Genomic DNA, 13,584 nt, shown 5'->3' with positions numbered 1-13,584 from the left:
GAGACTAGAATAAACAGAATTGTCAATTTTATACTGACACACCAAATTAGTTCATGATTAGACATAATCAAATTCTAAGAAATCAACTGTAAATCTCTATTATTTTAATATTTCTTCTGTTAATCTCTGTTCTGTTCATTTCTATTCTGTTAGTCTCTATTCATGCTGCATTAAAACTTATCTGAACTAAAGAAAGAGTCTTACTGTTCTATAATGAGACTGATCACCATGTTCAAATATCAAATGATGAGAACAGAGGCAGCACAGAAGTGAAAGCTAGATGTGGTTAATACATTTATCTGCAAGATCCCGCCATTGAGAGGGTATGCATGCCCTTTCTGGCTGAAACGTACTTTAAACTAAAGACAAATATCTTTAAAAATATGTATTTACCACATCAGCAAGAAGGCGATGATAGAGAATTAACCTCTACAGACATAACTGTACACATAACTTAGCTCTAACCACTACAACATTTTTTTTTTAAATATTCAATTTAGGTCATCTTACACTGTGAAGACTGAACTTAGTTTTCAAGATTTAATGCATGATTTTAAGAGTTTGGAATCAGCGCCCCCTTCTGTTCATCTAGTTACACCTGCACCGCTCCAGACCCCGACTTGAAAAAGCACTAAGCCATAATGGTAGATAAGCAGTATAACACACTTGACAATAGAAAAAAAAAATAAAAATCTACCATTAACAGGCCATGCTGATAGCCAAAAAACTAGCCATCTAGAGGCAGGTTCTTGTACTGCAACTTGAGTTCAGGAAATAAGCTCACCCGAAAAACACATTTGTCCATTTTTCTGTTTCATCTGTCTCCTGCTTTTAGAAATCAAACATCAATATTTATACAATTTTTTCATTAGAAATCACCAACAGTCACATACAGTATCATAGAGTGGTCTGCTAACAAACACACACATACAGATACACCCACTCATTCACACATTTTTTTTTTTTTTAAGGGTTAAACTATTCTCTTATCAGACACAAAATCATACCTAGAATTATTTCCAACCAGATTGTATGTTCAGAAACAGCTGTTGTATAATGAGCATTATTATATCAAATAATAATTACATGTCTTCTCCTTTAAAGTGATGTCTGTTGAAGCTGATTTTAGAACCCGTGTTCATTCTGAGCCACACAGTAGTAGTAGCCACTGCTGTTGGTGATGTAATTCTGTCCAGATCCTACAGGTGAGGTTCCTCCTTCTTTAAACCAGGTGTAGTTCTGCACAGGTGGGTTGGCATCACTGCTGCAGGTCAGAGTCACTGAACTGTCCGCCACTATTTCACCAGAGGGAATGATGGATACTTACACATTCTTTGGAGGATCTTATAAACACAATGTAAGAAAAAAAAAATAATTAATAGAAAAGTCTTTATGAAAGTCAGAAGGACACTATTAGTATTGTAACTATCATTAACTTACACAAAACATTTAGAGTTACTGAATGGGACCTATGTCCATGGTTATTACTGGCACATGTATTCTCCGCTGTCTTCAGCATGGATTTGGAATGGAATGTTGTATGCCTGTCTTTGTCCTACTGATGTTTTCCCCTTAAACCAGGTGTAGTTCTGGGAGGGAGGTTTTCTCCTCTCTCCTCAGATGAAATTCTTCATTTCCTGCCTTCCAACAATCCGACAACATGTTCGAAGGATCAAATTCCTTCCACTCTGTTCAGATCTCAAGAGATCTGTTTCCTTTCATCTCTGTCATCATCAATAACTCCTTATCTTCTGGATATGAACCAACTACATTCAAAACTACCATGGTAGTACCAAACCTCAAGAAGGCCACACTCAATAGCTTCAACATAACCAATTACAGACTGTTATCACTTCTCTCTTTCCTCTCAAAAGCCATTGAACATGCAGTTTATAATCAATTTTCTCTTTTTTGGCAGCCTTTGACACAGTAAACCACAACATTCTTCTTTCGGTTCTCTCCAGGCTTGGTGTGACTGGCTCTGCTTGGAAATGGTTTTAATCTTATATGGAGGGACGGCCCTAACAGGTAACATGGAGAGGATCCACATCCAATCCATGTAGACTCCACACTGGCGTCCCCCAGGGTGCAGTATTAGACCCTCTCCTCTCTTCTCTTCTCTTGGTGATGTAATATTTTCTCATGGCTGCTGCTGCTGCTATGCTGACAACACCGAATTATTTATTTTTTTTCCCCACCCTCCATAATAATTTTGGACACTCAGTTGTCCTTCTCGACTCATGTTTCAAATCTGACCTGGTCTTTTCTTTGTAACATATGAAGGATTTGTCTCTTTCTGTCACAGGAACCTGCCCAGGTACTTTTGCAATATCTTGTAATCTCAAAGCTAGGCTACTGAAATTCACTACTTGCTGGTCTTCCTCTAAGTGCCATCAGACCTCTACAACTTGTCCAGAATGCAGCAGCATGACTGGACTTCTATCTTCTGAAGTTCACACAAGTGACTCCACTGCTGCACTCCCTTCATTAGCTTCCATTATCTGCCCAAATCAGATTTAAAACCTTGATGCATCCCTACAAAGCCAGAAATGAACCAACCCCTCCACACATGATGTCAGTGGTCAATGCCCAATCTGTACCTCGAGTACTTTGAACCTCAAATATGACTCGGCTTGAAATACCATGCTTTGAGACTATTCTCTGTCCTGGCTCCTAGATGGTGGAAAAAAAACAACAACTTCTGCTTGCTGTCTGGACAGCAGAGTATCTTTCAGTCTTCAAACATAGACTGAAGACCCATCTAACTGTGGAATATTTAAATAACCACTGATCCTGCTTCTATGTTGACTAACTGAAACTGTAGTTCTTATTGTCTTATTGTATTGCACTAATTGTTTTTTGTATTGTATTGCACTAATTGTTTTTTGAGATAGACCACAACCTACTGTACTGCTCTAGTATGTATTTTATTAAATGACAAAGAACCTTTTGTAAGTTGCTCTAGATATGAGTATCTGCCAAATGCCATAAATGTAAATGTAAAAAATGGAGGACCTGAGGAATTTGCAGATTTTGGCAACCTTTAGAATCAAAATGAAAAATAAAACGATATAAGAAACATTTTGGCTGGAGTCTGACTGAAGATAATTTAAGATGAAATGCAAGTACCTGTTGTAATGAAAATTTCACAAAATATTTCTACTGCCAACTGTAACAAGAGTGACATTTGGACCTAGAAGTGAATAAAAGAGCAAAGACAGAGCAAAGCAGAACTGATGGTTGAAAGGGTTTGAAGGAGCTAAAACATTCCAAGTTCACTTCAATGGTACAGTTCAGATAAACATCCACTGGTGGTTTAACAATACTTTCCAAGTGGTTACATTAAAGTTAACAGCAAAAGAGCTCATTAAATGTTCTCTTACCATTCTTGGGTGCAGGAGAAAATGGCCACCTAGAAATAAGGTAATTTCAGAAGATGACTGTTAAAGAGCCGTGGTTAACTTGTGAAGAGGGACACTTCCTTCTTAATGACTCATGACATTTTGCTAAATCCTACGCAGTGGACACCAGGGCAGTGCAGTATGTATGTGCTAGCCTTGAGCCTGCTAACAAAATAGCATCACGAATATCCCATCAGTGGCGTGTGAAGGTGAAAGCATACTGGAATTTGCCTGCCAAATACATGTCAGGTATGAAGTGACATTTTCACAAGATGATCCTGTTTTGAAGAAATAATCACTGTAAGTGTGTGGTAGACATTATCAGAAGAGCTGTGTATGTGTCATCCATAGCATCAGGGTCAACATTCTTCATAATAATGAATGCCAAAAACAACTTTATAACAAGTGTTTTCATGCAGAGAAGAACAGAAGGTCAGAGTTCAGATTCAACACCTAAGATGCTATACACTCAATAGCAAACCATAAGCATGCACTGCCATCTAGAGGGAGGGATTTGTAATAACAAGCAAACTCCCCTTTTTAAAAGTCCTTATGTTGGAAATTCACTCATTTCTTTCCACATGTAATGTGTTCTGTTCTTTTTTCAACACACCTGATAGTACAGATGTTTTTTAGTAATCTGTACTGTGAAGGAACTTTCAGAACCTGCCTGTGTAGGAATGAAAGCCTTAACCACAGATTCATGAAGGCATCTTTGTTTTCATCAAATCTCTGGTATAGTGCAAACAATTACACATTAAAACCAGATTACACATTAACTACAAACCATTCTTCTTCATTCGCTCACACACTCTTCTCACATTCACTCTTCCCTGACACAGTCTTCACTAATTTTTTGCATGCTTTTTCATTCATTTTACTCACACACTCTCTCCCCCAGGAACACAAACACACCACACAAACATAACACCACTGAAATCTAAAACCAATTCCAAGTCCTCTAGGACTACATGAGGATGAGAGTTCATGAAGAGTGGTGATGTTCTCTTGACCTTTAACTATGTACTAAGAGCACAGACTACAGGGACATTTAACAAGCAAATGTAATTTAATAAAGAGCACTTCTTACCTCACTGTACCATGTCTCATCAGCACTGTGGGAAAAGAGGAAAATAAACTCAGAAGAAACAGCTTTGAGGTTTTAAACGTGTGGTGTCTATGTTGTATTTTAGTGATGTCATTTTTTGGTGTCTTAAAATTTCTCTTCCTCTTTTACTGCGATGTTCCCTTAACAAATGCATGCATGCATGCGTGCGCACACGCACGCACACAAACACACACACACACACACACACACACACACACAAAGTGTGTACGGACATCACGCATCACACACTGTTGGGATGCATACACCTTCACACCATCTGCTATCAGAGTCTGTTGATCCTAATGAAGTGTACATGTAATTACAAAGTTCTCTAGATGGCAGTGTAAGTAAATGGTGTGTGGGATGCAGAAACGCTTAGCGCAGGAGTGAGGTTGCTGTCCAATGGACTGATACTAACATGGTCTCTCTTCCCTCAAAATTGTGTCTTCCTGATGACATGTGATGTGATGTGACTGCAAGTGTGTGCTTGTGTTTCTTACTGTGTGTTGTAACTATCTGTAGCAGAGTGTTCACTATACTGAGTATGTTCTTCTTTCAGGCTCTTGGGAAACAACTATGAGACCATCAATGTGGATACAGGAATGAAGACAAACACAGTTCCAAAATACTATATATGTGAATACACTATAGCATACATGTGAATACATTCATGTTAAAACACTATACCATACACATGAATGAACTACATGCACCTGCACACACATTGAAGCCACCGAGATGGTAGACATAAGATGTGTAATTTAAAAAGAAAGTTTGTTGTCTGGGCCGTTCACTCACAGGAATGGGTGTGGATAAAAGATGAATCCAGCCACTAAAAGGCATCAGACACATAGCAGCTTCACTTTTCACCTACTGTCTTCCAGTCCACTTCTATATACAGTCTGTTTGGCTGCTTTCAGTTAGATCTGTTTATATAAGTGAATGAGTGAATAATAGTGAATAAGTAAAGTTCTGTTTTGGGATCACTGTATGGAACTGTTCACTGTAACGTCTTTATTTAAAAAAAACAATAAAAAAAAAAAAAAAACAGGATTCTTGGCAAAACACTGTCATAACTGTCTGGCCTAACAGTCTTTGATAATAATTATACAATGGTTTTATGTGTGTGTTTATGTGTGTGTGTGTGTGTGTGTGTGTGTGTGTGTGTGTGTGTGTGTGTGTGTGTGTGTGTGTGTGTGGCATTGAAATGATCAACTTTTATTTAAAAACATCCCACATATGCAAGAACAAGAGAAATCATTCTATGAAGGCTAGTCTGACATGGTACAAAAGTACATCTGAAAATATTCATTAAGAATGTGCCATAATGTTCTTAAAATGTCTTAAAATGAAATTAAAACCCTTTAAATAACATGAGATGATGTAAAAAGAAACCATCATTTATTAAACATGTAAATACTTGGACATTTCTAAAGTTGCTTTGTAACATCTGTTGTAAAAAGCGTTGAATAAATAAATTTTGAATTTTGAATTTGAAAAGCATTGATTAAATAAATAAATAAATGAATTAGATGTAATTAAAGTTTTAGATAATGTCACGTTACGGCCCCGCCCCCTCCTCCAACGTCTTGGTGTGTGCGTGTGTGTTCGTCCGTGTTGCCACGCCCTTTCATGTCGTCCACCGGTTCTATATTATGTGTAATCCTCTTGTGTGCATATATGTCTCTTGTGTTGTAGTACGTGTTGTTGGTGTTTGAAAGGTGTTTAGTAGTGAGGTGTGCGGTGTTAGATTTGTCGTCTGTGTGTGAAATAAAAACGTATGTTTGAATGTGCCCCTTCTCCGCATCCTATTAAGCCTCAAATTGTCACAGATAAATAAAAGTAATTAATTAAAGTAATTAAATAACTTGATTTAAAAAAAAACATGAGACATAACTAGTATTTAAAAAGTGTAAATTTATTACACACATATGGAACAAAATTGGCTTAGAATCGCTAATGTATATTCAAATGCAAAATAGGTAAATTCATTGATTATATATAGTTTATTAAATCAAAACCTTTTTTACATATGAAGGATAACAGTTCAGAATTAAAGTTTAATGACACTAGCTTTATCACTACCCACAAAGCTATGCAAGTTAAGAAAATAATCTTGGATACTCAAAAGGTTGAACTGACGCAAGTTCTCACATCAAAACTCTGAACCACTGATGTGTTGTGATCACCTCATCTCATCGCAGTTTCATACTCTTATTAACATTTAACACCATTGTGTAAAGTGTTTTTCTTAAAGACTAAACAGGAGACATATATACAGGGGCTGGAGGGAAAAACAAACTCCATGGGCCGTCCCATTAATCACACTTGTAGCCTCACTCCCTTCACTGTAGGGTGACACATTTATTTCAGCACCCCCTATGCACATTTTATGCACCTCTGTGTGCACACCGGACCCATGGTAGAGACTTAAAATAATGTTGGGCAAGTCTCATTCATGGTTTGACTGGATGGAGGATATTTTATCAGGATTAAAAGTAAGAGATTCAGGATAAAAAGTAAGAGTAATATTACATGGACTTCACTATAAATAATTTAGACTAGTATGGACTTAAGATCTCATGTAATTAAACTCAGTGTACCCAGTGTCTGTTGAAGCTTATTCTCTTTCTCTCTCTCTCTCTCTCTCTCTCTCTCTCTCTCTCTCTCTCTCTCTCTCTCTCTTTTGCTCTGTAGGTGTAATCTGTTCTTACTGTGCCATAGATCACTCAGGCCTCCTCCATTTTCTGAGCTGGTAACCTAAACAACAAATATACCTGATGATGTTTGACACTGCAAAGTCATAAATATAACTATTGTAGTGCAAGGAACTACAAAGTCACAAAAGTGCAACAAGTTTTTATCCAGCAAATGGAGCTACAACTCCATACCTATATAACCCATTTCTGCCCACAATTGGGCTTACTGTTGACAGCATTGTCACCTCCATGCACAAATTTGTGGACCTTTGTCTCTAACACTGCAAATAAATTCAGAATAAATACCTGACTGACAAAAATACATCTTACATTTCCCCTATCCACTGTATTTTAAAACTACAAAAATCATTTAATTTCAATAAAGGCACACACACACACACACACACACACACACACACACACACACACACACACACACACACACACACACACACACACACACACAGAACTCAAATGAACTCTCTCATTCAGGGGGACAGGGGAGGGGTCCAAGTGTAATACAACAACACTACACTGTACAATACCAGACGGGGGAGGGTTGGAGTTTTATACAGTAACACTACACTGTATGGTACCAGACAGGGGAGGGTTGGAGTGTTATACAATAACACTACACTGTACAGTACCAGACAGGGGAGGGTTGCAGTGTTATACAATAACACTACACTGTACAGTACCAGACAGGGGAGGGTTGGAGTGTTATACAACAACACTACACTGTACAGTACCAGACAGGGGGAGGGTTGGAGTGTTATACAACAACACTACACTGTACAGTACCAGACAGGGGGAGGGTTGGAGTGTTATACAATAACACTACACTGTACAGTACCAGACAGGGGAGGGTTGGAGTGTTATACAATAACACTACACTGTACTGTTATGTAGCCCCCAGGCCCTCTAACAGACTCAGTTACAATTACCTAAAATTACAATGTTGTCAATAATAAATTGTGTTTGGAGCAGCAGGGTCCTGATGTTCTGCTGGCTCCACCCTGACTCTTCTCACTCACTCTCACAACTGTTCACTATTACAGTGCCATGAAGTCAATATATACATACCTGCTAATTTCCCTCAGATATCTTGACATCTTCTCATTTCACTGCTTATCAGTAATCCTTTAGTCTTAGCTTCTGCTTTTCGTTTCCCTGTATTTTCAGGTTTCCCAGTTTAACTTCTCGTTCAGTTTTGAACACTTCCTTGTGACCTTCCTTCTGGTCTGGATCCCCAAGCAATGTCTTAGCTGTTCAGTCCACTCCAGTTTCCTGAACCACTGCTCCACCTGCCTGCCCTCAATCCACCTCTTGTTCTCTCTCTAGAACTCTCCTCACTCAACCACAGAATTATACTATTAGGCTGTTGGTAAATTACTCTGGAAAAAAGCATTTGCTAAATTCCATACATGTAATTTTCACATTTATGAGCCCAGCTGAGTGACACAGAGAGTTGCTCATATTCACACAGCTTTCACTGACAGCACGCAACCACTGCCACCCAAAACTGATTTCATTCTTGAGTACTTCTCTATGAATTCTGATTTAATTCATTTTTGTTCATTGAATGAGGAATGTTTTCAACATAAAAAAGGATATTCAATGTAAGGTTGAAAAGAGCACTGCTTAACTCTCTGTCTTTTCATCAGGAAGTGAAGATACAAGGAAGAACTTTGAGGTTTTATACAGCAGACATGCAACATTTTTTCCCCTCTTTTTTTTCTGCATGACCAGACCACTCTAAAACTAAAACGACTGACCAAAAAATGCAGGCTTTTATGTTTAGTGTTATGAACACTACACACAGAGAAACAGCTAAGTATGTCAGACACATGGGGAACTGTAACACAGATGATTACATGCTGCATGGTTACAATACTGCACACACGAGAAACCATCTGGAAAATGTAATGTTTCCATAATTGTTCAGTAAGATGCAATGTTTAGTAAAAATAGTGACAAATATAATACTAAGTATTCTGTATGAGTGTTAGCAAAGATCTTATTGCCATAGTAACAAAGACATAACATATCAAAGTATTTATATACAGTACTTCACTAACTTCACAACACTGTGCTTTTTGTCTTTGATATGCTGCATTTTTGTACTCCTCCTATTGATGGATTCCATTTAAATCAGGTTTGATCAGTGGCAACAGATGGAGTATGAAATTGTTTGTTTAACAGCAGCCATTTCAGGCAAACTCAGTTGTGAAGGTTAACAGTGTCACGGTTGACCCCTCCTAGCATCCTGTCTCCATGATTTCCCTGTCCTGTGTCATTGTTTCATTTTCTCTGCTCCTGTTCTGATCTTTATTTTGGTTTTCGCTGTATCATTGTATGTTTAACCCTCATTAGCACATGCATATATACCCTGTGTTTTTCGTCTTAGTTTGCTAGGCAGTATGAGTCTGTGCCACTGTTTGCTGTTAGATGTACTCAGCCTTGTTTATCTTGGTCTGTCTCGAATTTCTCCAAGTTTGGATTTAGTGTTGTTTTGTTCTAGCCTGTGTTCTGTGTTATCTTGTTCATTTATCCCCTTGCATTTTTTGTGTTTTGCTTTATCTTGTTTCCTACATTTCTTTGGGTTGGCTTTATGACCCTGGACTGTGATTAAGACTGTGCATCTGAGTCAGTCAGTAGAAGTAGTTCAAGTAAGCAAGGCTTTAGGCAGAGAAAAACAAAGAAATAAAACATTGCATTTTGTAATTAAACCATCAGCTGATTCATTCATCTAGGATAGTATGAAAACTGCAAAGGCATAAGAATTTGAACAAGCCAAAAGCATTACAAGCAATGTGTTAATTAATATATATATATATATATATATATATATATATATATATATATATATATATATATATATATATATATATTTTTTTTTTTATTTTAGAAGGAGGAGTATTTAATTACAGTTATTAATGGACATTATTTGGAGGATATAGACACAATTACATGGGGTTGTAAATTTTTGTCATGTTTAAATGAGAAACATGTACTTCTTACATCTTAGACATACATTAGAATAAAACTAGGGCACTTTAGCATAGCAAAACATATATTGAGGTCTAGTAGAAAGATAGTAGAACATCTGATTTTAGTATTTAATAAAGAAAAAGTGTTACATGTGACAGTGAGAGTTTGAGCAGGAGAGGGGAGATGTTCATATCCTCTTACAGCACACATATAACTGCCTGGATCCTCACTGCTGACTGGCTGCAGTTGGAGTGGGTTGAATTTGGTGAACTGTGGAGCACACCTTAGAGGAAGCAATTTTTCTTAACTGGGGTGTTTGGTCTACTGTTTATTTGAACAGGGGCATTTCGTCTACTGTTTATTTGAACAGCTATGTTCAGTTCATCATTCGTATGTGTGTGCATCTCTGTGTGGGTTTGTAGAACTGTAGTTGTTCATACCACAATTCTGAACAAAGGCTCTGCAGAGACTGTATGTAGGACTCCTATGGTTAAAGCTTCAGCTCAAAATTAGGTCAGACCTTTGGACAAGTTACAGACTGGCAAGACAAAAAAAAAAAAAGAGAACGTAAACAACATCTCAGCCTCTCAGCATTTCTCAGCATCTGATTGGAAAGTTGAGCTAACTGGGCTTGAACACCTCCCTCTGCAACTGGTTCCTGGATTTCTTCACTGGTAGACCTCAGTTTGTCCGGATTGGGAGCAGCACTTCCAACACCACCACACTGAGTACTGGTGCGCCCCAGGGCAGCGTACTCAGCCCCCTGCTGTTCACACTGCTGACTCATGACTGTGCAGCGATGCACAGTTCGAATCACATCATCAAGTTCGCTGATGACATGGCCGTGGTGGGTCTCATCAACAAAGACAACGAGTCAGCATACAGAGAGGAGGTGCGAGAACTGGTGAGCTGGTGTAAGGTCAACAACCTGTATCTGAATGTTGACAAGACAAAAGAAATGGTTGTTGACTTCAAGAGAGCAAGACGAGATCACTCCCCGCTTGCCATCAACGGCTGCTCAGTGGAGATCGTCAAGAACATCAAGTTCCTTGGTGTTCACATAGCGGAGAACCTCACCTGGACCCTGAACACCAGTTGCATCACCAAGAGACCCCAGCAACGTCTTTAATTCCTTCGGAAGCTGAGGGAAGCCCACCGGAAAGCCACCAACATTGTGAAAGACCCCACAGACCCCTCACATGAACTGTTCACCCTTTTGCCATCTGGAAGAAGGTACCGCAGCATCCAGTCCCGCACCTCCAGACTGTGCAACAGCTTCTTCCCAGAAGCCATTAGACTCCTGAACTCTGGCTAACTCCAATTCCAATTCAGATTCCAAAATGGGCACTTCTATACATGCTTATAGACAGTCACACACACACACATACATACGTACATACATACTTACATACATACACACACTCACGCATTGTTTTGCATCGGACTAGTGCTGAAGTCAAACCTCACACAAATAAACTATGCACTCCTGTTGCAGTCTTGCACATTATGCTACTTGCTGCTAGAGTACTGTACTAAACCAGCACTGTACTCTGAACTGTTCTGGCTGCTATCGGTGACTGCTATGTTCAGGGTAGCATGTCACTGATTGCTATGCACAACTCGCTTTACATATGCCCAGTACTGTGTACTGTACTAAATTGCACTGTCTACTCATTTTGTATTTTGTATTTGTCCTGTCCTGTATTTATTATTGTTTATTTAATTAAATTTTGTACTATACTGGACTGTTTGCACTTGTGTAGCATGTTGTCTGTTGCACTGTTGTTTTTATGTTGCACCATGGTCCTGGAGGAACATTGTCTCATTTTTGTTGTGTACTTGTATATAGCTGAAATGACAATAAAACCTCTTGAACTTGAACTTGAACTTGATCAGCGCATTCTGTCTCATATAGATTGAAAGTTTTTCTTATTGTTTGGCCTCTGAACTAATTAAGATTAAAGAACTGCTGTTTTAATAAAGAACAGTAATAACGACCTGCTGTATTAGTAAGGTAGAACTCTACTGGAATTAAGCACACATGACTGTGAGATTCACCACTGGCTTCCATGCCCTGCTTCAAGTCTCTTGCTGGGCTTAAGACCCCTTAAAAAGTACTACAGTATAAATATTTCAGTAGAGATTGTGAACACATCTTTTGGCTGGTACCGGTCTGCCGGTACCCGTACCCGCATCGGCCTGGTGTTACCATGAGTGTCCCCTGTGGTCAGACATACTGAGAAACATGCTATATCTTACCAAATTAGTATTAGTATTCTGATGCTTACTGAACTGTAAAGAACTCAAAGAGTGCAAACTGATATTTCTGTGAGAATAATGAGAATTATGCAGAGATGTCACAGTAATCAAAATTTAATAGTGTAATGAGGAGTAAGGGCTGCAGATTTACTTGACCAAAGATCTCAGACACAAGAGTGGTGATGGTTGGAGTATCAGACCTGACAATCATGGTGTTGCAGTGATGGCACATATTCTGTCTTAGAAAGCCTATGACTGTCATCTGCTTGGGTGCTGTCTGCATGATGTAGTGCCCATGTGTTCACAAAAAGGAAGATCAGCTCCAACAGTGTGTGGAAAGACCTCTGAATGAGAAGCTCGTGGTACTGGCAAATCACCAGAGATTACCCTCATACGGTAATACAGCCCAATATGTATTTATTTATTTATTTGATTTATATAACTAAAATTGTCATCAAACCTATTTATAAGTTTTTAGAAATGTTAAAGAATCACTTTTCAAAATAATTTATGTATTTGTTACAATAGGGTTTGCTTCTTTTTCATTTTCATTTTCATTTGCTTCTTTTTCATTTAGTATTTGGACATGCATGTCTGAAAAACATTTGTAACAACATTGTTTAAAAAATATTTATCTTCAGTTAAAATAAAATTACACCGAGCCAAAAAAATATAATGGGTAAATTAAATATTATTTTTGCATGCATGACTGACAAGATGAATGTGACTAAAGTATGAAACGATGTTTACCAGTCAGTTAAACAGAAGCAGAAATGTGATCAACTCTTTATTATTGGCTGTTGTGTGTCTGTGCAGATTTGTTTAATGATGTCACTCAGAACTCCTCCTCTAACTCTTACTCTCATCACTTTGTTCATCACTCTCAGTAAGTCTGGACCCAATCACAACTTTTAAAAAGAAACTGCACAACGATGCCTCAACATGATTACATTAATGCATCCTCTTTTCATAACTGAATGCAGTGTTCACATTTAATGAAGTTAATTTCCATTGGTTGCCAAATCCCCCACATCTCCTCTCCACCACTGCAGTGCTCAGTGAGTGCTTTGTGGTTCGTGGATTTTCTCACATTTAGGTCAGTGTTCTTGTAGGAGTAAATGGCTGC

The 13,584-nt window shown here is 38.3% G+C and overlaps 1 protein-coding gene across 1 annotated transcript in view; it reads right to left on the bottom strand.

Annotated features, from left to right (window-relative positions):
• The window catches only part of LOC113589841, a 29,773-nt gene extending 17,104 nt beyond the window's left edge, over positions 1-12,669 (bottom strand). Inside the window, exons 1-3 of the mRNA XM_035534718.1 lie at positions 12,610-12,669; positions 12,369-12,420; positions 1,133-1,322 (exon numbers count right to left, since the gene is read on the bottom strand). Of these exons, the coding sequence (XP_035390611.1) occupies positions 1,133-1,322; positions 12,369-12,420; positions 12,610-12,669 (302 nt within the window). The remainder of the gene's footprint in view (positions 1-1,132; positions 1,323-12,368; positions 12,421-12,609) is intronic.
• Positions 12,670-13,584: the final 915 nt, after the last annotated feature.

This window comes from Electrophorus electricus, chromosome 16, assembly GCF_013358815.1.
Source record: "Electrophorus electricus isolate fEleEle1 chromosome 16, fEleEle1.pri, whole genome shotgun sequence".
Lineage (NCBI taxonomy): Eukaryota > Metazoa > Chordata > Actinopteri > Gymnotiformes > Gymnotidae > Electrophorus > Electrophorus electricus.
The sequence above is the reverse complement of the archived record's forward strand: the minus strand, read 5'-3'. Positions and strand labels throughout refer to the sequence as shown.